The sequence below is a fragment of the Heptranchias perlo genome, chromosome 1 (genome assembly GCF_035084215.1).
Source record: "Heptranchias perlo isolate sHepPer1 chromosome 1, sHepPer1.hap1, whole genome shotgun sequence".
Taxonomy (NCBI): domain Eukaryota; kingdom Metazoa; phylum Chordata; class Chondrichthyes; order Hexanchiformes; family Hexanchidae; genus Heptranchias; species Heptranchias perlo.
In genome coordinates, this window is record NC_090325.1 from 72,210,422 (window position 1) to 72,236,718 (window position 26,297).

The following is a 26,297-nucleotide window of genomic DNA, read 5'->3' on the forward strand; positions in this document are numbered from 1 at the left end:
AGGCCAAACAATTATAGGCTGGTCAGTCTTATCTCGGTGGTGGGCAAACTATTAGAATCAATACTGAGAGATAGGATAAACTGTCACTTGGAAAGGCATGGTTTAATCAGGGATAGTCAGCATGGATTTGTTCAGGGAAGGTCATGCCTTACAAATCTGATTGAATTCTTTGCGGAAGTGACGAGGAGGATTGATGAAGGTAGTGCAGTGGATGTTGTCTACATGGATTTTAGTAAGGCATTTGACAAGATCTCACATGGCAGACTGGTCAGAAAGGTAAAAGCCCATGGGATACAGGGAAATGTGGCAAATTGGATCCAAAATTGGCTCAGTAACAGGAAACAAAGGGTAAAAGTCGATGGATGTCTTTGCGAATGGAAATGATTTGGACTTGAATGTAGGGGGCATGATTGGCAAATTTGCAGACGACACAAAAATTGGCTGTGTAATTGATAGTGAAGAGGATAGCTGTAGACTCCAAGAAGATGTGAATGGGTTGGTGCAGTGGGCGGAAAAGTGGCAAATGGAGTTCAACCCGGAGAAGTGTGAGGTAATGCACTTAGGGAGGGCAAACAGTAAAAGGGAATACGCAGTAAACGGGAATACATTGAGAGGGGTTGAGGAAGTGAGAGACCTTGGAATGCATGTGCACAGGTCCCTGTAGGTGGCAGTACAGGTAGATAAGGTTGTGAAGGAGGCATACGGAATGCTCTCCGTTATTAGCCCAGGTATAGAATACAAAAGCAGGGATGTAATGATGGAACTGTATAAAACGCTGGTAAGGCCACAGCTGGAGTATTGTGTGCAGTTCTGGTCACCACATTACAGGAAGGACATAATTGCTCTGGAGAGAGTGCAGAGAGGATTTACAAGAATGTTGCCAGGGCTTGAAAATTGCAGCTACGATGAGATTGGATAGGCTGGGGTTGTTTCTCTTGGAGCAGAGGAGGCTGAGGGGAGACTTGATTGAGGTGTACAAAATTATGAGGGGCCCAGATAGAGTAGACAGGAAGTACCTGTTTCCCCTAGCGGAGAGTTCAAGAACTAGAGGACATAAATTTAAGCTGATTGGCGGAAGGATTAGAGGGGACATGAGGAAAAACTTTTTTACCCAGAGGGTGGTGGGTGTATGGAATTCGCTGCCCGAAATGGTGGTAGAGGCAAGGACCCTCAACTCTTTTAAAAAGTACCTGGACCTGCACCTAAAGTGCTGTAAGCTGCAGGGCTACGGACCAGGTGCTACAAGGTGGGATTAGAATGGGCACCTGGTTGTTCTTCGAGCCAGCGCGGATGCAATGGGCCGAATGGCCCCCTTCTGTGCTGTATCTTTTCTATGGTTCTATGGAAGCTAAGCAAATTAACTTTTTCCCTATAATTGTTATTTGTATGTAGTGCAGTAGATGGTGTATCTAAGCATGATGATGTATGTGACATGCATTATGTCCTTTCCAGAAGGAGTACACAGGCATGAATATCGGAAGATTGCATTGCTCAAGCAGAGAAATGCAGAGCTTGAGCATCAACTGACAACATTCTGCAACATATAGGAGGAAAGGTTGTTGGATTGTATGTTCCAGAAAGTGGTCACCTCACAGGTTCAGAGGAATAGGGAAGCAGAGGAATGGATGACTATGCAGGAAGAAATAGGAGTCAGTCCAAGGGCTACCCTGTGAATCTTGATTCGTCTAATAAGTATATTGTGCTGGATATCCATGAGGTGGACCATAAAGACAGTGCAGGGGAGGTTCGCTGCAAGCTATGCCATGGCACCCTGGAGCAAGTTGTTAGTTTGCAAGAATGGTATAGTGAGAACTAATGAGTGGTAGTTGTGGAGCATTCCATTATTCAGGAGATAGATAGCCCTTTGCAGCTGCATCTTGTATTCCTGAATGGCATGTTGGCTCCGAGATGCCAGGGTAATGACATAAAGCTTACAATAGAGATCTTGCAAAGAGAGTTTGAGGAGTTAGCTTAGGTTACTGCCAATACCACACACTGAGCTGTGTAGGGAGAGGAAGATTAGATGCATAATTGAAAGGCACAGAAGGGGAGGTTTTGGATTTCTGGAGCATTGGGACAAATTCTTGGAAAAACAGAAGCCCCCATACAGAAGGAAATATCTTCACCTGAGCCAAAATGAGGTCATGAAATGCACTTTTATAGTGCATTTCATGACCTCAGGATGTCTAAAAATGCTTCAGTCAATGAAATACTTTTGAAGTGTAACTGTAAGTAAAAGCCAATATATGTAAAAATGCCTTTTGCTTAATAATCCCAATTAAGGCGCAAAGTAGTTTTGTTCCAAAGTATAATGGCCTTATTAAGAAGTAACAACAAGTTATTAAGAGGTTAACATACAAGAATACAACACCAGGTAGACAAATACAACCTGATACTATTCGGTCACTCGCCAAAGCCTTGGTGTGCACCCCGATGACCTTGATAGTTCGACAGCCAGTCCTGCCTCGAGATTTCTAACCAGTTATCGGAAAGCACCTTTCTTATATATGTTTTAAACACAAAGAGCTCTGCAAGAGTTTCCCATCACTCATCCTCCTTGTGATGTGGGGCTGCCACCTCCTTACCCTCCCTTCGCATCTCACGGTGATATGCGCATGCCTTGGGACAGTGCAAAACTCCCCATCCAGGAAGGATGACCCCCTTTCACACTGATAACCAGAGAAGGCACCAGTGTTTGATTGCTTTGAGAAGGGCACAGCACAACCCTTATCTCGACAACAAGAGCAGAGATGTTCTCCTGGTTTTCTGGCCAATATTTATCCATCAACCCAACACCAAAAACAGATTGTCTGGTCATTTATCTCATTGTCATTTGAGAGACATTGGGGGTGATTTTAAACCCCAAGAACGGGTGGGTTGGGGGTGAGTGGGAATTGAAAATTGTTGTTTTTTGGGTCGTGTCCTGATTTGCCCTGATTATTTTATACTTCTGTAGGTGTTTCATGATTCCTGTTTTCAGGCCAGCTTCTTAACATTTTATCCGTGACAGAATGCTGGTTCACTGTAATACCCAGGACCATCTTTTTGCCCTTTTTTAATATAACACCTGTTCTCTTTTCTCCAGCCTTTTGCTACAACTCCCGATTCTAATGATTTGATAAAGATCCCCACCAGAACGTGACTAATTTTGTCCACCATTTCCTTGAGTTCCCTTGTGTGCACTGGAATCTTGAGCTCTTTCAGTGCTTTAATCACTTCCTTATCGGTAATTGCTAATGTCATTAAAACTGCCTCCTCGTTTGCCAGAAAGTGAACTCTCACTCCAGGACAGAGTCAGATGCTTCTTCTGTGAACATCAATGCAAAGAAATTGTTTAGGATATCCGGCATTTCCTGGTTACCTGATATCACATTCCCATCGGTGCCTTTCCAAGGCTCTACTACTACTTGATTCTATTTGCTACGGATGTCTACATAGGTTTCCTCTTATTCCTACTGTTTCTTACCCAATGGTATAAATTGAGTTTGTAATTCCTGCATTATGCATTTTAAATATACCACTTCTCTTCCCAGATTTCTCCCTCTAACATTCAATGCCAGTCCAGTTCCATTAATTGCTTCCTCATTCTCCCAAAGTCCTTCTTCCGAAAATCAAGTGCCTTCATTGAACTTTTCTTATCCATGGTAAGTCTGGCAGAAAAACTCAGTTATGTTATGATCGCTGTTTTCAAGATGTTCCCTAAACCTCTAACTAATTTAATCATCCCTGGTTTGGTACATAAAGTCAGATCCAGAGTTGCCACTTTGTGTGCTCCTTAATCATCTGTGTCAAAAAGCAGCTTATGACCGTGACCAGGAATTAAATCTCTTTACACCTGCTCCCATCAAAGTCCTCCCACTTCATTCCAAGTATATTAAAATCCCCAAGTTAACTGTTTTAGCACTCAAACATACCTCTCTAATCTGTTTGCACAGTTCAGCATTTATATCTCACTCTGACAAATCCCAGAAACTAGCTTTTTCCCCTTATTATCCCTTATCAATCAATATGCCTCCATCTTGTCCATATTAAATACAGGTTTAATTATTTCTTGGGTATATATCTTTTACATAGGAAGCAACACTCATTACTGACCTATCCTCTTTACCCTTACATAGCAGTCTATATCCTTTAAGATGCACCTTATCAGCAGCATAGTGCTTCAGATCACTATTTATTTTTAGTGCTCCTTGCATATGGGGACATTATTTTAAGAGACGTGGCTCCATTCCTTGATGCAATCATCCCTGGTGATCCCACTTTTCCTGATCGCTCTGCCTTCCTTAGTCCATTATTTTTAAACCTGTTCTAAATTCAGCGGCACTAACTGTAGCTCTGAAGGTGACAATAGCCGTAGCATTTCATACCACAGGATCGTTCTTGGCATCAGCTAGTCAACTGTACACAAATGAATAAAGGAATTATCAGACATCATGTTTTCCAAGACCATCATCAAATTCCAAGTAGAAAAGGACCAGCAACTGTAGGGCATTATTAATGGAACCCATGTGGCCATCAAGGTTCATATACGAGAACTCCAATGTTTTCATGAACAGGAAGGTGTTCCACTATATAACTCTGCATTTGACCAATGACCAGAAATATAATCTTGTGCGTCAATGCCCATTTCCCACGGAGCAGCCATGTCTCTCTTATTGTACAGCAGTCCACCATGTTACATCTATTTGAGGGGGTCCTCAGAGTGAGTGGTTGGATTTTAAGTGACCAGCCTACCCTTTCCAGCTGTAGCTCATGGCACAGTGGCAGAGACTCCCATATCACCACCAGTGAGTGTGGAATACACTGTTAGGATTCTGAAGAGACACTGGACTGATCAGGTGGGGTGCTGCAGTACAGTCCAACCAAGGTGAGCAAGAGCAGCGTAGTGTGCTGTATGCTGCACAATTTCAATCAGAGAAGGTGCTGATATACAGGTGGTGGAGAAGGGCCAGAGATCTGTAGGAAGAGGAGGAGCAGAAGGAGGCCTACTTAGAGCGGGTAGGCAGAGTGGAGAAAAACTCACTGATTGCCAGCTAGTTTCAGTAAATGACACCTTTTACCACTGTGCAGTGAATCAACAATGAAAGCACACATATTGTAGCCTGCATGAAGATGGCACATATTCTATCCACTCAACCTGAATTGTCCTGGTCCGTTCAACCCCCCGACACAAAAAAAAATTGCATGCAACCGTGAAATGAAAATAGATTGGTAGCACCTCACCTACCCCTACATGCTCTTAAGTCTTCTACCCATGCTTTTCCTTGGTGAGGGAGGTCTTTAGTTGTCCTCCAGCTGGATGCCTTGCAGGCTGCATGAGAGCAGGCCATACGACATCTACGATATGGATGCAGCCTGCCATCACTACTCTTTCTAAATAGTGACCCCGTCTGTCAAATCCAGCAGTAAGATTCCTGTAACTGGGTGCCTAAGATTTTAATGGTGACAGTCACAGCATTTGTGAAAAAACTCTGTGCCGTGATTGGTCCCTCACTGCTTGGGAGCTCTCCTGAAAAGAGTCATGAAGCTGCTGCTCGCTCCGTAGGACTCTGCATTTGAGTAAACCCCTCCATCAGGACTGGTAATGTCAGATGTGCACAGCTATGCATTCTTTGACAGCTGCTGCAGGCTAGACTTGGGATGGTCCAAAAGCATTCTGCTCCGACATTAACTCTCTTCTGAAGGCTGGTCCATTAGGATATCAATTCCTTGTACATGCTGCTGGCACATGGCATGGGTGCAAAGGCTAGCCAGAAGTCTTATCTTCTACTCCTACCATTTCTACTTGCACTTCCTAATTTATACAATGTGCATCATCCAGTGCTGCCGACTCAAACTCGTTCTGGGGAGTGCTTGGTACTACTCCCTCTGGCCACCTCATCTTGGGCCAACCTATATAGGAAATGAAAAGGATCCTCCAGCCAATGGCTCCTACATCAGGTAAGTTGGTCCGACTTTGATGCTTCATGCAGGTAATTAACAAGTGTAAGCCCTGTTGTGAGGATTTGGCAAGGCAGTGACAATATGAAGGATCATAAAAACAAATCGCTGGATTTGTCTATGTTTGCTTCCATCTGGATTCCAAATTCACCTTCAATGTACACTACAGCTTCCCTTCCACATAAGATGATTGCCGCTTCATCTGGGAGACAGTACTCACTCACTGGGTGTTCATCTTCAGGCAGCTTCACCCAATGGTTTCAAGGGAGGGTGGTGGTCTTATGCCCCATTGCTGCCTCCTATGAGCAGTGGCTCCAATTGCCCCATCCTCCCCTCTCCCTTGAATCTTCCTGCCCAGCATACTTGTTGGGGACTAATCTCACCAACCTTCTTTCCCATTCTGGTCACTCCACAAACCTCTAACCTCTTGGACTCTGCTGGTGGATCAACAATCCCTGCCCCCTTTACATTTCTCTCCAAATGTCTGTTCATTTGCAAATAAGGCTGTTGTCAATCGTGACCTTATTGTGGATAGTTGTTTTTTTTTTATTCGTTCATGGGATGTGGGCGTCGCTGGCGAGGCCAGCATTTATTGCCCATCCCTAATTGCCCTTGAGAAGGTGGTGGTGAGCCGCCTTCTTGAACTGCTGCAGTCCGTGTGGTGACGGTTCTCCAACAGTGCTGTTAGAAAGGGAGTTCCAGGATTTTGACCCAGCGACGACGAAGGAACGGCGATATATTTCCAAGTCGGGATGGTGTGTGACTTGGAGGGGAACATGCAGGTGGTATTGTTCCCATGTGCCTGCTGCTCTTGTCCTTCTAGGTGGTAGGGGTCACGGGTTTGGGAGGTGCTGTCGAAGAAGCCCTGGCAAGTTCCTGCAGTGCATCCTGTGGATGGTACACACTGCAGCCACAGTGCGCCGGTGGTGAAGGGAGTGAATGTTTAGGGTGGTGGATGGAGTGCCAATCAAGCGGGCTGCTTTATCTTGGATGGTGTCGAACTTCTTGAGTGTTGTTGGAGCTGCACTCATCCAAGCAAGTGGTGAGTATTCCATCACACTCCTGACTTGTGCCTTGTCGATGGTGGAAAGGCTTTGGGGAGTCAGGAGGTGAGTCACTCGCCGCAGAATACCCAGCCTCTGACCTGCTCTTGTAGCCACAGTATTTATATGGCTGGTCCAGTTAAGTTTCTGGTCAATGGTGACCCCCAGGATGTTGATGGTGGGGGATTCGGCGATGGTAATGCCGTTGAATGTCAAGGGGAGGTGGTTAGACTCTCTCTTGTTGGAGATGGTCATTGCCTGGCACTTATCTGGCGCGAATGTTACTTGCCACTTATGAACCCAAGCCTGGATGTTGTCCAGGTCTTGCTGCATGCGGGCTTGGATTGCTTCATTATTTGAGGGGTTGCGAATGGAACTGAAGACTGTGCAATCATCAGCGAACATCCCCATTTCTGACCTTATGATGGAGGGAAGGTCATTGATGAAGCAGCTGAAGATGGTTGGGCCTAGGACACTGCCTTGAGGAACTCCTGCAGCAATGCCCTGGGGCTGAGATGATTGGCCTCCAACAACCACTACCATCTTCCTTTGTGCTCGGTATGACTCCCGCCACTGGAGAGTTTTCCCCCTGATTCCCATTGACTTCAATTTTACTCGGGCTCCTTGGTGCCACACTCGGTCAAATGCTGCCTTGATGTCAAGGGCAGTCACTCTCACCTCAGCTCTGGAATTCAGCTCTTTTGTCCATGTTTGGACCAAGGCTGTAATGAGGTCTGGAGCCGAGTGGTCCTGGCGGAAGCCAAACTGAGCATCGGTGAGCAGGTTATTGGTAAGTAAGTGCCGCTTGATAGCACTGTCGACGACACCTTCCATCACTTTGCTGATGATTGAGAGTAGACTGATGGGGCGGTAATTGGCCGGATTGGATTTGTCCTGCTTTTTGTGGACAGGACATACCTGGGCAATTTTCCACATTGTCGGGTAGATGCCAGTGTTGTAGCTGTACTGGAACAGTTTGGCTAGAGGCAGCTTGCCCCTTACAGCAAATCACACCTTGGTGTCTCCCTTTACTATTCTGTCACCTTCTCTTCCTTTGAGCACCTCACACTGTTCCACCCCTTTGGTGCTCCTTTAAATCCTTTGTTCTCTACTGCTCCCCAAACCCTACCCTGTCTTGCATTCATTTTGTCCATGAGACCCACCTTCTGCACCCTTAACCCAATTCCCACTGAACATTTGACCACCCAACTTCCCTGCCTAGCCCCCATGCTACCTGACATTGTAAATGGTTCCCTCTCCTGAGGCACTGACTCCTCCCTTTTAAAACCACCATTATCATATTCCCCTCAGAAAAAACATCTTTGATCCCTCTGTCCTTGCAAACTACTGCTCCCTCTCCAACCTCCCTTTTTCTTCAAAATCCTTGAACATGTTGTCGCCTCCCAGATCAATGCCCATCTGTTCTGCAACTCCCTGTTTACATCTCCCCAATAAGGATTCTTCTCCTCCCACAAAGGGGTGGAAGTTATGCTACAGCTAAAAAGGATTAAATTATGAGAACAGATTGCATTCTCTTGAGTATAGAAGATTGAGCTAATTGAGGTGTTTAAGATGGTTAAAAATTTGATAGGGTAGATAGAAATAAACCTATTTCTTCTGGTGAGGGGAGTCCAGAACAAGGGAGCATAACCTTGACATTGGAGCTCGGTAGTTCAGGGATGATGTCAGGAAGCACTTCTTCACACATAGGGTAGTGTGAAATCTGGAACACTCTCCTCCAAAAAGCTGTTGCCTCTGATTTCATTGATCCGTTCTTCACTATAGAAGAGCAGATCATTAGGGTGTCATTGGTACAAGTGTTTGTGGTTCTCAGCTGGTTTATATGGGATGAACTTGGAATGCACAAAATCATGGAAGGGGAGGGGGAATGTTTTATTTACTTGGTATGGCATCCATTGTAATGTGGAATGAAATAAAACCTAATGCGGATGAATTTCTGCACTGTGATCATTTTAACATTGATTCACAAATAATTGTCTTTCTAGATGTAAAGTTGTATTCGGGCAGTGCTTGTGCTGGTTTGAGTTGTCAGAAGTGGAAGTAGCTCTCATGCTGGGGGTGAAGGGAACTAATTCATTTTAGTAACTTGAAAAATTTAATTTGTTCTGTGGTGTATGTTTTTGGAATTGTAAGTCACATTGAACCAGGACTAAACTTTATGCTGCAGATGGAAAGTTGGTACAATTAACTCCATTTTTATTAGTGTTAGTGAAAATAAGTGACCACATTATACTTCACTAATGTTTGTTGAGATATCATACATCAGCACAGATTAGTGGCAAACGCCTTGATATTCAATGGCATTATCATCACCGAGTCCCCCACCATCAATACCCTGGGGGTCGCCATTGACCAGAAACTCGATTGGACCAGTCACAAATTCTGCAGCTACTAGAGCAGGTCAGAGGCTGTGTATTCTGTGGTGGGTGGCTCATTTATGACACCCTAAAGTCTCTCCACCACCAAAAGTCACAAGTCAGGAGTGCATGGAAGACTCTCTACTTGTCTCGATGTTGCCGCTGTAACATTACTCAACAAATTTGACACCATCCAAGATAAAGCAGTTTCTTGATCGGCACTTCATCCACTACTCTAAACGTCCACCCTCTCCTCCACTGGCGTACTGTGCTGCAGTGTGAACTATCTACAGGATGAATTGCGGCAACTCGCCACGGCTTCTTCGGCTGCACCTCCCAAACCCGCGACCTCTACCACCTAGAAGGACAAGAGCAGCAGGTGCATGGGAACACCACCACCTCCAACTTAAACATATATCACCATTTCTTCATTGTTGCTAGGTCCAAATCCTAGAACTCCCGACCTAACAGCATTGTCAGATCACGTACACCACATGAACTGCAGTGGTTCAAGAAGGTGGCCTACCACTAGCTTCTCAGGGAAACTAGGAACGGGCAGTAAATGCTGGCCTTGCTAGCAACGCCCATATCCCGAGAATGAATAACAAAAAAACACTGCAGCGATTCAGTTCAAGAAGTCCTCTTTGTGTTATGCATTATTCTGGGTGTAAATGTGCAGAATGGATACACATGCAATCCTTACACAAAGGAAATTGTTGCATTTGAATACTTGGCACCAGCTAAGGCACACTTCACATGAGTCTTGTAATTTTATGAGTACACCCAAAAGAGTGAGACATTGGAATAAGATTCCAGAAATGGTTTCAGTTCCTCCCAGGAGGGGGGGGGGGGGGGGGAGAGCTACTATGCTGAAGGGTCTGACCAAAGTGTGACCTGGGCTTCATACAGTGGCATATAGGGGGAAGAAACAATGGAAACAGTGCTGAGAATAATGTTTTACTTTCATAGCTAGAAAAATATTTTGGGTAAATAAAATATTGTTGAGTTGAAAAGTAATATGTTTAATCCCACTTAAGTGAATAAAGTTAAGTGAATTGTTCATTTAGTGAATGAAATATCGGAGCACAGTAATCTTTCCCGTATCATTTAAATGAATGGGATAGTCTGCTTATTTATAGTAAAACATGTCATTACATTCAAAGATGCTAACTTTGTGATGAAATAGACACAACTGATCATGGAAGGATTTTCAAAAACAGATTAATAACCTCTAACGAGTGGCAGTGGGAATAATGAAATATATTATCTTGAAGGTATAAAGTAAAAAAGACCTGAGCTGCTGGTTAAATGAGCACATGATCAAACCGGTTCATCGCCACAAAGAAGAATGTACATCTCTGGTATCTCAACAATTTCCTCCTACATCATTAGTTTGAAAGGATTGTTCACAACTGTACATTAATTAGTTTAGAATCAGTTTGTAAATTCAATTGAATAAAGTTCTGTGTCTGTATTCTGCAGCTAAACATATACTGCATAAATTACGCTATGCTTTTCTGGCATTTGTAGTTGTCCTTCTGCACTTTCAGTACATATGTAGTCCAAAGTCATTAATTGAATAAACAGCTCCATGTCTTCATAGATGAGTCTTCAGGCGTGGGCCCACTGCATCCATTCCTGAGGTTACAAGCATCTTGCAAGAGGGTGGGTGTTAGGCACAAGAGGCTATTAACTCCTCAGGCAAAAGGGAATCAGTAGCACCCAATGAAGACATACCACCCAGGAAGCATTGTGCTGCTAAGTGGTGGCATGACTCTTGTCCCATGATTGGATCATATACCCTTCTCTGGAGTACAGCAAAAAGGCTGGCAGTATTCACCAATCCAGCAAGAACCAGATCAGTCATTTAAGACAAACGCTGTTCAACATTTGCGCCACCATCCTGGAGCCTCTTGAAGGAGGATGTTCATCTGCTTCAACAAGCAATGGGGAATGTCTGTGTGCAAGGTGGAGCCACCTGGATGCATACTGACAGTGATAACGTTATAGAATTGGGGAATTTTAACCCCCCCCCCCCCAAGAAGGGAGGGGGTGGGTTAAATTCTTAAAAATCTGAAACCCGATTCCGACCTGCCACAAACGTGCCTACTTCTGGTTTAACCAGGGCAGGTTGGGGGCGGGCGAGTAACCTTCTCTCTCTCGAGATGGGTCAGTAATTTAGATATGTTAATGAAGCTGCATGCCTCAGATTTTAACAGCTCGGGAAAACTGGCAGCTGAAGGGAGGCAAGAACTGCCTGATCCAGCAGTTAAGTACTTTTCCAACACTGTGGGCCAAGAGGAGCAGGAGTGCTTCCCCAAGCAAACCTGCCGCGATCTGCCTCCCTCCCCAAACTAGGCCAACTCCTCCCCTCCCCCCTGCAATCCAGACCTCCGTGTTCCCCATACTTCCGGGTTTCCCGGCCATCACAAGTTGCTCCCACTCCCTCCCCGCCTCCCTGTAAATATCGGGGCCAATGTTTCAGGTCAATGACCTTTCATCAGAACATCTCAATTAGATAACCCCTTAACCTTTTATGCTCAAGTGAATACAAGCTAAGTTTATGCAACCTGGCCTCATAATTGAATCCTTTAAGTCCCAGTATCATTCTGGTGAATCTGCGCTGTACCCCCTCCAATGCCAATATATCTTTCCTGAGGTGCGGTTTGCAAAACTGTATGCAGTACTGGGGTCTGACCAAGGCTCTGTACAGCTGAAGCATAATTTCCTCCCTTTGTATTCCAGCCCCCCTGAGATAAAGGCCAACATTCAATTAGTCTTTTTGGTTACTGTTTGTACCTGTGCATTAACTTTTAGTGATTTATGTACCTGGACACCCAAGTCCCTTCGCTGCTCCACAAATCCTAGTCTCTCGCCATTAAGAAAATATTCTGATTAGACTTTGTGATCCAAAGTGGATGACCTCACACTTTCCCACATTGAGCTCCATCTGGCACAGTTTTCCTGAGCACTTAATCTATCCCTTTGTAACTTCCTGCTCCCGTCTGAACTACTTACCTCCTAACTTAGTGTCATCTGCAAATTTTGATGTACAACTCTCTATTCCATCAGCTAAGTCATTGGTACATATGGTGAAAAGCTGAGACTCCAGTACAGATCCCTGAGGAACATTACTTTTCATATCCTGCCAATTCAGAGCCCCCTCAAATCATCTCAAAGATTTTTTTATGGGGTTCTGGGGCCAACACCCCAATATTTTTAGACTTTTGTGTCTTAATGCAGTGAAGGATCCTTCTAGTGATGGATCCTCCCTAAACTCAAGTACTCTATCAATTCTGTAAATAAAAGTCCATATTAGGAACATAGGAACAGGAGTAAGCCATTCAGCCCCTCGTGCCTGCTCCGCCATTTGATAAGATCATGGCTGATCTGTGATCTAACTCCATATACCCGCCTTTGGCCCATATCCCTTAATACCTTTGGTTGCCAAAAAGCTATCTATCTCAGATTTAAATTTAGCAATTGAGCTAGTATCAATTGCCGTTTGCAGAAGAGAGTTCCAAACTTCTACCACCCTTTGTGTGTAGAAATGTTTTCTAATCTCGCTCCTGATAGGTCTGGCTCTAATTTATAGTCTGTGCCCCCTACTCCGAGAATCCCCAACCAGTGGAAATAGTTTCTCTCTATCCACCCTATCTGTTCCCCTTAATATCTTATAAACTTCGATCAGATCACCCCTTAACCTTCTAAACTCCAGAGAATACAACCCCAATTTGTGTAATCTCTCCTCGTAACTTAACCCTTGAAGTCCGGGTATGATTCTAGTAAACCTACGCTGCACTCCCTCCAAGGCCAATATGTCCTTCCGAAGGTGCGGTGCCCAGAACTGCTCACAGTACTCCAGGTGCGGTGTAACCAGGGTTTTGTATAGCTGCAGCATAACTTCTGCCCCCTTGTACTCGAGTCCTCTGGATATAAAGGCCAGCATTCCATTAGCCTTAGTGATTATTTTCTGCACCTGTTCATGACACTTCAATGATCAATGTACCTGAACCCCTAGGTCCCTTTGGACATCCACTGTTTTTAACTTTTTACCATTTAGAAAGTACCCTGTTCTATCCTTTTTTGATCCAAAGTGGATGACCTCACACTTGTCTACATTGAATTCCATTTGCCACAGATCTGCCCATTCACCTAATCTATCAATATCGCTTTGTAATTTTATGTTTTCGTCTACACTGCTTACAATGCCACCAATCTTTGTGTCATCGGCAAACTTAGATATGAGACTTTCTATGCCTTCATCTAAGTCGTTAATAAATATTGTGAATAATTGAGGCCCCAAGACAGATCCCTGCGGGACTCCACTAGTCACATCCTGCCAATGTGAGTACCTACCCATTATCCCTACTCTCTGTCCCCTTTCGCTCAGCCAACTTCCTAACCAAGTCTGTACTTTTCCCTCGATTCCATGGGCTTCTATCTTAGCTAACAGTCTCTATGTGGGACCTTATCAAATGCCTTCTGAAAGTCCACATAAATAACATCCATTGACATTCCCCTGTCCACTACTTCAGTCACCTCTTCAAAAAATTCAATCAGGTTTGTCAGGTACGACCTACCTTTCACAAATCCATGCTGGCTCTCTCTGATTAACTGAAAATTCTCGAGGTGTTCAGTCACCCTATCCTTAATTATAGACTCCAGCATTTTCCCCACAACAGATGTTAGGCTAACTGGTCTATAATTCCCTGGTTTCCCTCTCTCTCCTTTCTTAAAAAGCGGAGTGACATGTGCAATTTTCCAATCTAGAGGGATTGAGGCAAATATTCCTCTAGTAGATCAATATTGTAAATATCTTTAAAAATAATTTTTATAATTTTGTTTGATTTCACTGCGCAAGTGTGCAGAGGAACTCTTCCTCCATTGTTATAGAATCATAGAAAGGTTACAGCACGGAAGGAGGCCATTTGGCCCATCGAGTCTGCGCCAGCTCTTTGCAAGAGCAATCCAGCTAGTCCCACTCCCCCGCCCAATCCCTGTAGCCCTGCATTGTTTTCCTTTCAAGTACTTATCAAGTTCTCTATTGAAGGCCATGATTGAATCTACCTCCACCACCCCCTCGGGCAGTGCATTCCAGATCCTGACCACTCGCTGTGTAAAAAAAAGTTTTTCCTCATGTCACCTTTGGTTCTTTTGCCAATCACCTTAAATCTGTGTCCTCTGGTTCTTGTCCCTTACGCCAATGTGAACAGTTTCTCTCCATCTACTCTGTCTAGACACTTCATGATTTTGAATATCTCTATCAAATCTCCTCGCAACCGGCTCTGTTCCAAGGAGAACAACCCCAGCTTCTCCAGTCTATGCACGTAACTAGACTCCCTCATCGCTGGAATCATTCCAGTAAATCTCTTTTGCACCCTTTCTAAGGCCTTCACATCTTTGCTAAAGAGCGTTGCCCAGAACTGGACACAATACTCCAGTTATGGCCAAACCACTGTTTTATAAAGGTTCATCATGACTCCCTTACTTTTTTTCTCTCCGCCTCTATTTATAAAGTCCATGATCCTGTGTGCTTTTTAACTGCTTTCTCAACCTGCCCTGCCACCTTCAACGATTTGTGCACAAATACCCCCAGATCTCCCTGTTCCTGTACCCCTTTTAGAGTTGTGCCCTCTAGTTTATATTGCCTCTCCTCGTTCTTCCGACCAAAATGTATCACTTCGCATTTTTTTGCATTAAATTTCATCTGACACATGTCTGCCCATCTCACCAGCCTGACCATATCCTCTTGATATCACTATCCTCCTCACTGTTCACTACGCAAGTTTTGTGTCATCTGCAAATTTTGAAATTTGTGCCCTGTACACCCAAGTCCAAGTCATTAATATATCAAGAAAAGCAGTGGTCCCAGCACTGATCCCTAGGGAACACCACTGCACACCTCCCTCCAGTCTGAAAAACAGCTGTTCACCACTACTCTCTGTTTCCTGTCCCTTAGCCAATTCTGTATCCATGTTGCTACTGCCCCCCTTTATTCCATGGGCTGCAATCTTAATGACAAGCCTACCATGCGGTACTTTATCAAACGCCTTTTGAAAGTCCATATACACCACACCAACTGCATTGCCCTCATCTACCCTCTCTGATACCTCATCTAAAAACTCTATCAGGTTAGTTAGACATGACTTGCCTTTAACAAATCCATGCTGGCTTTCCCTAATCAATCCACACTCGTCCAAGTGACTGTTAATTCTGTCCTGGATTATTGTTTCTAAAAGTTTCCCCACCACTGAGGTTAAACTGACTGGCCTATAGTTGTTGGGTTTATTCAGATTTGATAGTCCAAATTGTGATTTAAATACAATTTTAAAAAATATTTCAGAGTAAGCAGAACTACTTAGGCTGCATTAAGAAGAATAAAAGACAACAGTTCAGAAGTACTGACCACATTAGTATCAATATAATAATATTCCTTGTCTTTTTATGGTGAGAGAGAGAGGTTGGAGGTTGAAGATGAGAGAGGAGTTGCCTATCAGACAACAAGCTTTTTCTTGTACCCTGTTTGAGTGCAAGATAGGTGTTTGGACTCTAGGGGAATCAAGGGATACGGGGATCAGGCGGTAAAGTGGAGTTGAGGTCAAAGATCAGCCATGATCTGATTGAATGACAGAGCAGGCTCGAGGGGCCAAATGACCTGCTCCTATTTCTTATGTGTTATAAGAGCCTCCCCAGATACACAAACTGTAATCAAGTCTTTGATACACTTTGGCTTTATAGAAAGTTAAGAGTTGTTATGGAAAAAAATAAGTATTTGACATGAATGATGTCAAAAACCCAGCTTTTTGGAGGCCATTTCAGTAATGAGGAGGTATTGGGAGTACCATTTAAGAACAGAAGATACTGAGGCCATGAATGAAGAAGGACTAAGGATGGAGCCAGCAAAAGTAACAGGTGATATTTGGTAGTTAGACATAAGCGATCCAAAGAAACTCACCTAGATTCTGATATAGGTGCAATTTACACACAAATGGTCTGAAATGTGTGTTGCACTCACCCAAAATGAAGTGTGGTGTTTACAGCCAATTTTCCATGGTCAACTCATTTATCTTAATGATGCATAGTTTCAGGTGCAGATTTGTCATGTGCAGGGTGAACACTGAGGATGGGAGTGGAAAATTATGCAGGTGAAATTTAAAAGGATGCAGACAGTTAAAGAGAAGTGTCAGAATGGGGAGCAAAATTCTTCCAACTGTAAGAAATCCTTACAGCTGTCAAGGAATTGTGGGCTCTCTGCCAGCAGAGATATATTGGCCCTAAAGTATAAAAGTTAGGAATTACAGGTGAGAAGAGTTCTAAACATTAGTCAGATTACTGTGCCAAGGATGGGAGTGGACTACTTGATATTTGCCACAAGTAAATTAAAATAATATCCATCTTGGCAGCAAATATGCAGAGTTTATGCATGTTTACCATCCAAAGAATTGTGTTATTTAATGGTTGCCCATATAGAGTCATAGAGTCATACAGCACGGATAGAGGCCCTTCGGCCCATCGTGTCCGCGCCGGCCATCAGCCCTGTCTACTCTAATCCCATATTCCAGCATTTGGTCCGTAGCCTTGTATGCTATGGCATTTCAAGTGCTCATCCAAATGCTTCTTGAATGTTGTGAGGGTTCCTGCCTCCACAACCCTTTCAGGCAGTGAGTTCCAGACTCTAACCACCCTCTGGGTGAAAAAGTTCTTTCTCAAATCCCCTCTAAACCTCCCGCCTTTTACCTTGAATCTATGTCCCCTTGTTATAGAACCCTCAACGAAGGGAAAAAGCTCCTTAGTATCCATCCTATCTGTGCCCCTCATAATTTTGTACACCTCAATCATGTCCCCCCTCAGCCTCCTCTGCTCCAAGGAAAACAAACCCAATCTTCCCAGTCTCTCTTCATAGCTGAAGCCCTCCAGCCCTGGTAACATCCTGGTGAATCTCCTCTGCACCCTCTCCAAAGCGATCACATCCTTCCTGTAGTGTGGCGACCAGAACTGCACAGAGTACTCCAGCTGTGGCCTAACCGGTGTTTTATACAGCTCCATCATAACCTCCTTGCTCTTATATTCTATGCCTCGGCTAATAAAGGCAAGTATCCCATATGCCTTCTTTACCACCTTATCTACCTGTTCCGCCGCCTTCAGGGATCTGTGAACTTGCACACCAAGATCCCTCTGACCCTCTGTCTTGCCTAGGGTCCATATATTAAATTATAAAATTAGCTCTATAATGCCAAACAAAACAGGACTAATTTAGGGTATGATTTGTTGTAGGGGATTCTGCAAAAGGCAGAAATGAGAGAGAGAGAGGGATGTGCAAAAAATAATGAAGGCAAAGTTGATTATTGTTGAAGGTAGATAGTCAGAGCTTTAGTAATTTTGCTGCAGTTCATCTTTGTTCTGGTTCCACTTACCTCCAAACAGAAAAGTATAGTCTAGATTGTAAGAATCCTTTCAGTGGTGCCAACACCACTCCACACAATCTGATTGATGCCTGTTTAACAAAGTGGTAAATAATTAACCGGGGAACAAAGAACTTCAAACTATTATTAGAGATGGATCCAATTAACTCATGTAACTCGATATATGATAATTTGAAAACCTGTACTCTGCTATAAGCTATAGTTGAACCAGGTAATTTTTTGCCACCTGCAAACTTGACTCAATGGGTAGTTTTATTTTTCAGATATATAACAGAATTTTCAATATAAGATGTGAGTATAAACCCTATCCTTCCGTCCCTGGAGAAAAAACTATCTCACAAGTGCCCTTTCAAACCTCAATTTTCCCCTAGTCTGGTATGCCACCCATCATATAATTGCTGTCTCTGTCAGTCTAATCCATAACTGTCTCATCTCCCATGCATTGGCCCCCCCTCAGACCACTGCACGGTACACTCCCATCCCCACTGCTTTTACCAGTATAACAGTCTCAACTCCACAGCACAACCAGGCATTGCAGTGATTGGCCTAACTGTCCACCAACAACATCCTTGCAGTCCATTTTGGTGTCTGTGTTTTATCCTGCTTCCACTTGTACCTGTCGCAACAAAGACATTACATTTCCAGTAGTGGTTTCTGTTCCTGTGCTGCACAGTCATCTCTTGTGTACCTCAAAGCTCCACTCTTCATCCTAACCTCTTCATTATTTCTACCCTTTAGTGATACCATCTGGAAGCATGAAGACAGTTTCCACAGGTATGCCAACAACACACAACTTTATCTTTGTGTCTTCATCAACCTCAAGGTCTTTACAATATCCAATTGCTTGTCCAACACTAAGACCTAGATGAGCCAAAATTTCCTCCAGTTTAATTTGGCAAAACTGAAGCCATGCTCTTCGGCTGCCATTAGCGTTCGCATGCCTCTGACCTTGACTTCATCTTGGGCTGAGTCTGGAAGTACGAACTCTTGGCAAACTACTCAACCCTGAACGGAGGTTCCTTCCTCACAATCAGTCCATAACCAAGACCACTGTAATAAATCTGACCCTGGCATCTTATGGGTGGATTCTTTACTGAGGTGATCAAACCAAGTACAAATTAAGACAATTAAAATGCTCAAGCGATAATTATAAGAACAGAATGATAGTATGCCGTTCCCTTCTTGAGTAGAGCTGTAACCGACGGTATCCTCTTCTCCTCTGTAGCTTTACTTCTACTACTGACCTCTTACAATCACCTGTACTTATACTGGTCTTGAAATCGATACAAGCATGACCCTTGCACCTGGAGTCTCGAAATGTGATATTTTTCCAACATAAGGTCAGGGAAGATAAGATTGATTGGTTATTGTCAGCTTGAGTTTAGACTGGAGTGAGGCAAGGCTGATCAGCCATGAGTGGCTTATCTCAACAGGATAATTTCTTGAAGAGACAGGATATTGTCCAGGGCTATATTGACTAAGGTAAGGCTAGTCAACCATGAGCAGTTTATCTCAACAAAGCATTCTTAGTAAATTCTTTTAAAGACATTACCTAGAACTTCAGCATTTTAGTTTTAACTGTTTCATTGCCAGGCAGCATAATTAAAATTATTTGTACACCGTGGGGGGACTTTAAACTCCCCACGACAGGTGGGAAAGGGTCGGGGTGGGGGGTAAGTCGGTAAATATGTGAAACGCGACTCCAACCCGCTGCGAACGTGCCTACATCTGGTTTAACAGTGGTGGGATTGGGGGTGTCTGAGTAACCCGCTCTGGAGCAGCAGGTCAGTGATTATAATATTTAAATGAGGCTCCATTCCTCAGCTTTTGGGAGTCATTTGAATTTAATGGCTGTGGGCTGGGTTTCCCAGAGCTCGGGAACCCCAGCAGCTAAAAGAAGCCAGGACGAGCACCAGGCTGTGTTGCCTGCATGGTGCCAGCATTAAGAATATCTCCTTGCAGCTGGAAAAGAATTGGAGCATGAGGGGGAGGATCCAGTTGTCATGGTCCACGTAGGAACCAACGACATAGGTAGAGCTAAGAATGAAGTTCTGCTGATGGAGTTTGAGGAGCTAGGGTCTAAATTAATAAGCAGAACTTTAAGGGTAATAATCTCTGGATTACTACCTGACCCATGCGCAAATTGGCATAGGGTCAAGCAGATCAGAGAGTTAAATGCATGGCTCAAAGAGTGGTGTGGGCGATGGGTGGTTTCAATTCATGGGGCACTGGCACCAGTGCTGGGGAAAGAGGGAGCTGTGTTGGGACGGGCTCCACTTAAACGGGGCTGGGACTAGTGTCCTGGTGAATTGAACAACTAGGGCTGTAGATAGGGCTTTAAACTAAAAAAAAGGTGGGGGTGGGGGTTCAGGTGAGGGGAAATTTAGAAATCTGAAGAGAAAAGTCAAGGCTTTAGAGCAGTGTAGCAATTCGGGTAAAGATAAGCAGAGTGTGACAGGAGGGGAGAGTGTTTAACGATAATAGTGCATCAGCGAATAAAGTCAATTCAGGGGAAAATGGGAAAAAGTTAAAATTAAAGGCGCTTTATCTGAATGCACGAAGCATTCGTAACAAGATAGACAAATTAATGACACAAATAGAGATAAATGGATTTGATTTAATAGCCATTACAGAGACGTGATTGCAAGGTGACCAAGGTTGAGAACTAAATATCCAGGGTACTTGACGTTCCAAAAAGACAGTCAAAATGGAAAAGGAGGGGGTGAAGCCCTGATAATAAAGGATGACATAAGGACAGCAGTGAGAAAGGATCTTGGCTCGGAAGATCAGGAAGTACAATCTGAGATAGATAGCTTTTTGGCAACCAAAGGTATTAAGGGATATGGGGCGAAGGCAGGTATATGGAGTTAGATCACAGAGCAGCCATGATCTTATCAAATGGTGGAGCAGGCACGAGGGGCTGAATGGCCTACTCCTGTTCCTATGTTCCTAAGTATGGGTGGAAATAAGAAATAACAAGGGGCAGAAAACACTGGTGGGAGTAGTCTATAGGCCCCCTAACAGTAGCCATACTGTTGGACAAGGTATTAATCAAGAAATAATAAGAGCTTGTAACAAAGGTAATGCAATAATTGTGGGGAACTTTAGTCTTCATATGGATTGGACAAATCAAATTGACAAAGGTAGTTTGGAGGATGAGTTCTGGAATGCATTTGGACTGTTTCCTAGAACAATACATCATGGAACCAACCAGGGAACAGGCTATTTTAGATCTTGTCTTGTGTAATGAGACAGGGTTAGTTAGTAATCACATAGCAAGGGATCCTCTGGGGAGGAGTGATCATAATATGATAGAATTTCACATTGAGTTCGAGAGTGACATACTTAAGTCCGAAACTAGAGTCTTAAACTTAAATAAAGCCAATTACATAGGTATGAGGGGCGAGTTGGCTAAGGTAGATTGGGAAATAAGATTAAAAGGTATGACAGTAGATAAGCAATGGCAAACATTAAAAAAAATTTCATAATTCTCAACGAACATACGTTCCATTGAGAAATAAAAACTCCAGTGGAAAAATGATCCACCCATGGCTAACTAAAGAGGTTAAGGAGAGTATTAGATTGAAAGAAGAGGCCTATAATGTTGCCAAAAAGGGTAGTAAGCCTGAGGATTGGGAGAATTTTAGAAACCAGCAAAGGATAACCAAAAAATTGATGAAGAGGGAGAAAATAGAATATGAGAGTAAGCTAGGAAAAAATATAAAAACAAATTGTAAGAGCTTCTACAAGTATGTAAAAAGGGAGAGAGTAGCAAAAGTAAACGTTGGTCCCTTAGAGGCTGAGACAGAAGAAATTATAATGGGGAATAAGGAAATAGCAGAGACATAAAACCAGTATTTTTTATCTGTCTTCACAGAAGAAGGCACAAAAAGCATACCAGAAATAGTTGGGAACCAAGGGTCTAATGAGAGTGAGGAACTTAGTGATTAATATTAGTAAAGGAAAAGTACTGGAGAAATTAAGGGGACTAAAAGCCGACAAATCCTCTGGACCTGATGGGCTACATCCCAGGGTTCTAAAAGAGGTGGCTGCAGAGACAGTGGACGCATTGGTTGTGATCTTCCAAAATTCCCTAGATTCCTAGAACGAACCCAGCGGATTGGAAGGTAGTAAATGTAACACCACTATACAAGAAAGGAGGAAGAGAGAAAACAGGGAACTACAGGCCCATTATCCTGACATCAGTCGTCGGGAAAATGCTGGAATCCATTATTAAGGAAGTGGTAACAGGGCACTTAGAAAATTGTGATATGATTAGGCAAAGTAAAGATGGTTTTATGAAAGGGAAATCGTGTTTGACAAATCTCTGAGAGTTTTTTGAGGATGTAACTAGCTGGGTAGATAAAGGGGAACCAGTGGACATAGTATATTTGGATTTTCAAAAGGCATTTGATAAGGTGCCACACAAAGGATTGTTACACAAGATTAGGGCTCATGGGGTTGAGGGTAATATATTAGCATGGATAGAGGATTGGTTAACAGACAGAAAACAGAGAGTAGGGAAAAACGGATCATTTTCAAGTTGGCAGGCTGTAACTAGTGGGGTGCCGCAAGAATCAGTGTTTGGGCCTCAGCTATTTACAATCTATATTAATGACTTAGATGAAGGGACTGAGTGTAATGTATCCAAGTTTGCTGATACAAAGCTAGGTGGGAAAGTAAGCTGTGAGGAGGACACAAAGGGTTTGCAAAGGAATATAGACAGGTTAAGTGAGTGGGCAAGAAGGTGGCAGATGGAGTATAATGTGGGGAAATGTGAGGTTATTCTCTTTGGTAGGAAGAATAGAAAAACAGAATATTTTTTAAATGGTGAAAAACTATTAAATGTTGGTGTTCAGAGAGATTTGGGTGTCCTTGTCCACGAAACACAGAAAGTTAACATGCAGGTACAGCAAGCAATTAGGAAGGCAAAAGGTATGTTGGCCTTTATTGCAAGGGGGTTGGAGTACAAGAGTAAGGAAGTCTTGCTACAATTGTACAGGGCTTTGGTGAGACAATTCCTGGAATCCTGTGTACAGTTTTGGTCTCCTTATCTAAGGAAGGATAGACTTGCCTTAGAGGTGGTGCAACGAAGGTTCACTAGATTGAATCCTAGAATGAGAGGGTTGTCCAATGAGGAGAGATTGAGAAGAATGAGCCTATACTTTCTGGAGTTTAGAAGAATGAGAGGTGATCTCATTAAAACATATAAGATTTTGAGAGGGCTTGACAGGATAGATGCTGAGAGTTTGTTTCCCCTGACTGGAGAGTCTGGAACTCGGGGGCATAGTCTCAGGATAAGGGGTTGGCCATTTAAGACTGAGATGAGGAAGAATTTCTTCACTCAGAAAGTTGTGACTCTTTGGAATTCTCTATCCCAGAGGGCTATAGATGGTCAGTCCTTGAGTATATTCATGACTGTGATGTATTTTTGGACTCTAAAGGAATCAAGGGATATGGCGATCGGGTGGGAAAGTGGAATTCAGGTCGAAGATCAGCCATGATCTTATTGAATGGCGAGGAACCGTATGGCCTACTCCTGCTCCTATTTCTTACATTCTTCTGTTCTCCTGCTCCTCCTGCTTGTGGGCCAGGAGGAGCAGGAGTGCTTCCCCCCGGGCCCCTAAGCAAACCTTCTGCCGCAATCTCTCCCTCCCCACGATCGGCCGATTCCACCCGCGATCTCTTCCTCCCTCCCTGTTTGCTACCACGCTCCGCGCCCCCATCCCTCCACCAACCCCCAATCTTCTCGATTGCCGGGGACCATCCCCAATGGTCCCAGCCTCTTAACCTGGCTGGCTGCCGAGTGGGAAATGCTAATGGGGTCCAGCCATTAAATTCGGTAGGACCTCCACCTTCCTAGGATTTCCAGGTTTCCCAACTGCAGAGAACGTGCCCCCGCTCCTGCCCCTTAAATATCAGGGCCCATATCTTTATGGGCTCTTGCTGGAACCTTCTTTGATCTGTCCATTCTTACACCGCCACTTTGCACCTCTAATATCACTTGCTTCCACCCTACCTCTTCTCCACTGCTGATGAAGCATTAATCTATGCTTTTCTCACCTCAAAACTCAACTTCTGTAATACCTCTCCTAGATGGCTTGCTCATCTCCACAAATTACAACTTATTCAGAATGCCAAAGCCCACATTCGCACCTGCATAAAGCCCTGCACTTCATTCTGTCAAGTTGGCATGGCTTCCTGTGTCCCACTGAACTGACTTAAGATTCTCGCCCTTTCAAATCACCTCCACAACTTTGCCCCACCCTACCTCTGTTCTCATCTAACCATATGTTCCTATATATACTCTCTGCTCCTCCAATACCAGGTTACTCCTTGTTCCTTGCTCCCTTCACTCCAGCTTTAGTGGCTGCCCTTTCAGCTACTATGCTTTTGCTCTCTAATAACCTCCCTCAATCTCTCCAGCTGCCTCCTCATTTTCAAAAGTCTCCCAAAATCTTTCTGCAGCTCATACTCAGCTTTCTGTTATCTCCTTTGCCTGCTGCTAATGGTCCACCCTTTTGTTTCCACCCTGACCTTAAAACTTTTGTGAGGTCATCAGATTTCTCTATTTTAGAAGTAAAATACTGCGGATGCTGGAAATCTAAAATAAAAACAGAAAATGCTGGAATTACTCAGCAGATCAGGCTGCATTCGTGGAGAAAGAAACAAAGTTAACATTTCAGGTCGATGATCTTTCGTCAGAACTGATTTCTGTATTTGTTGACTTACTAGCACATTATTTCTGGCGCTGTATACTAATTTTAAAAACATTTTCTGTAGTGATAGCACTGTTTTCCTTTGGGTAGCTGACAATTTTTTAAACAAGGTTAGGACTAGGTCTTCAGGAGTGGGTCAATGTTTGCTGGCGGCCCCTCACACAGAAATATTTGAGAAACCGCTGCCAACATTTGTCCCTCAACCAATACCACTAAAACAGATTATTGGATCATTTATCTCCTTGCTGTTTGTGGAACATTGTTGCATTCAGATTGGCTGCTGGGTTTCCCTAAATTACAATCGTGACTACATTTCAAAAGTAATTCATTGGCTAAATGCCTTGGGATGTTTTACTACATTAAAGGTGCTATATATATGCAAGTTCTTTCTTCTTTATTATAAGTACCTTGTTTTCAATAGAAACTTAGGAAATATTTGCAATTGCAATATTTTTGTGAAGATAAATATGTTTCAATTCTACTGACAAGCTATCTGGTCCATGAATATATAATAATAAAACAGGATTTACAGGATAAAAGAGCACAACGTGAGCTGAAATATTCCAGAATATATAACCCTGCGGTATAGAGGGTGCAGTCACCATGCTGCTGATTTCCAATTTATATATGAAAAGAGAATGGAGGAGAAAAGATAATAGTGGTTACAGTTGATAAAAATAAATTCATCATCGCCTTCTGTTTTGTATTGCTAAATCAGTTTTCAATCTAATGAGAGCTAATTTGTCATTAATCCCATGAGCCCTAATCTTTCCTATAAACCTAATGTGGAATTTTATTAAATATATTCTGAAAACATCACTAGATTACATTGACTGGATTGCCCTCATCATCACCTAATTCAGTGCTGTCCTCAAAGAATTTCAGTAGATTTGTGAGGCATGGCTCCGAAACCAATATACCTTATGGCAGCTTTCTAGCTTTCTATAAAATGCATTTGACCATTCTCACCATATAGATGTGTTAGATTAAATAATTTTCAGGCTGAACTTGGGGGAAAGGGATGCATTTAAATATCATTATTACTGAATGTCTACTTGTCTTTTTTTGTTTAGTATAGGTGCAATGGTGGGATTAGGAATTGCTGCTCTTGTTTTACTGGCATTTGTCATCAGTGCCTTTGTGCTGTGCTACTTATTTCTCTACACTAAACCCCAAAGACTAGATTCTGGTCTCAGGCTGCAAAACTTCACAACTTCTCCAGTACAAACAAGTAAGACTAAATTCATAAATGCTGAAGTACCTCTGATGCATTGTATGTGTTTTTATGCTTTCTGCTGCAAGTCCAAAAATGTTTAGCTCATACTCAGAGTGTAAATGTTTTTTTTTCTAACATTTATCCAAGCTGTTTCTTAACCTTTTGGGTTTCTGAAAATCATTCCAATACATAGTAAATATTTTATTGGTAGATGCTATATTTGTGATTTCATTTCATAGGTAGTATTTAAAGGTGAAGTTTATTATACTTCAGTTGTTTTGGCAGTGCCAAATTGTACCAACTAACTGAAATGTTTAAGGCCTGTCCTTTTTTAAACTATGAAACCCATCCTAATGACCACCATCGTGACTCAGGTCAGCTAAATTAGTCAGTTCAGCCTGGAGTTTCCACATTGTTCTGACCAATTTTTGGGTGATGCACTGGATCCACGCCCAATTTTGAGCCTTCACCTATTTCCAGCCATCATTTCCGATGGATAGTGAAAGAACCCATTTTAAAGGGAGTTATGTGGGTGCAATCTATGATTCATTGGACATTGGTGAATCCTGCCACTC

The 26,297-nt window shown here is 43.2% G+C and overlaps 1 protein-coding gene across 1 annotated transcript in view; it reads left to right on the forward strand.

Annotated features, from left to right (window-relative positions):
* LOC137331646 (protein shisa-like-2B) overlaps nt 1–26,297 on the forward strand; it is a 35,205-nt gene that overhangs the window by 2,606 nt on the left and 6,302 nt on the right. Inside the window, exon 2 of the mRNA XM_067995619.1 lies at nt 25,580–25,737. Coding sequence (XP_067851720.1) covers nt 25,580–25,737 — 158 coding nt within the window. The remainder of the gene's footprint in view (nt 1–25,579; nt 25,738–26,297) is intronic.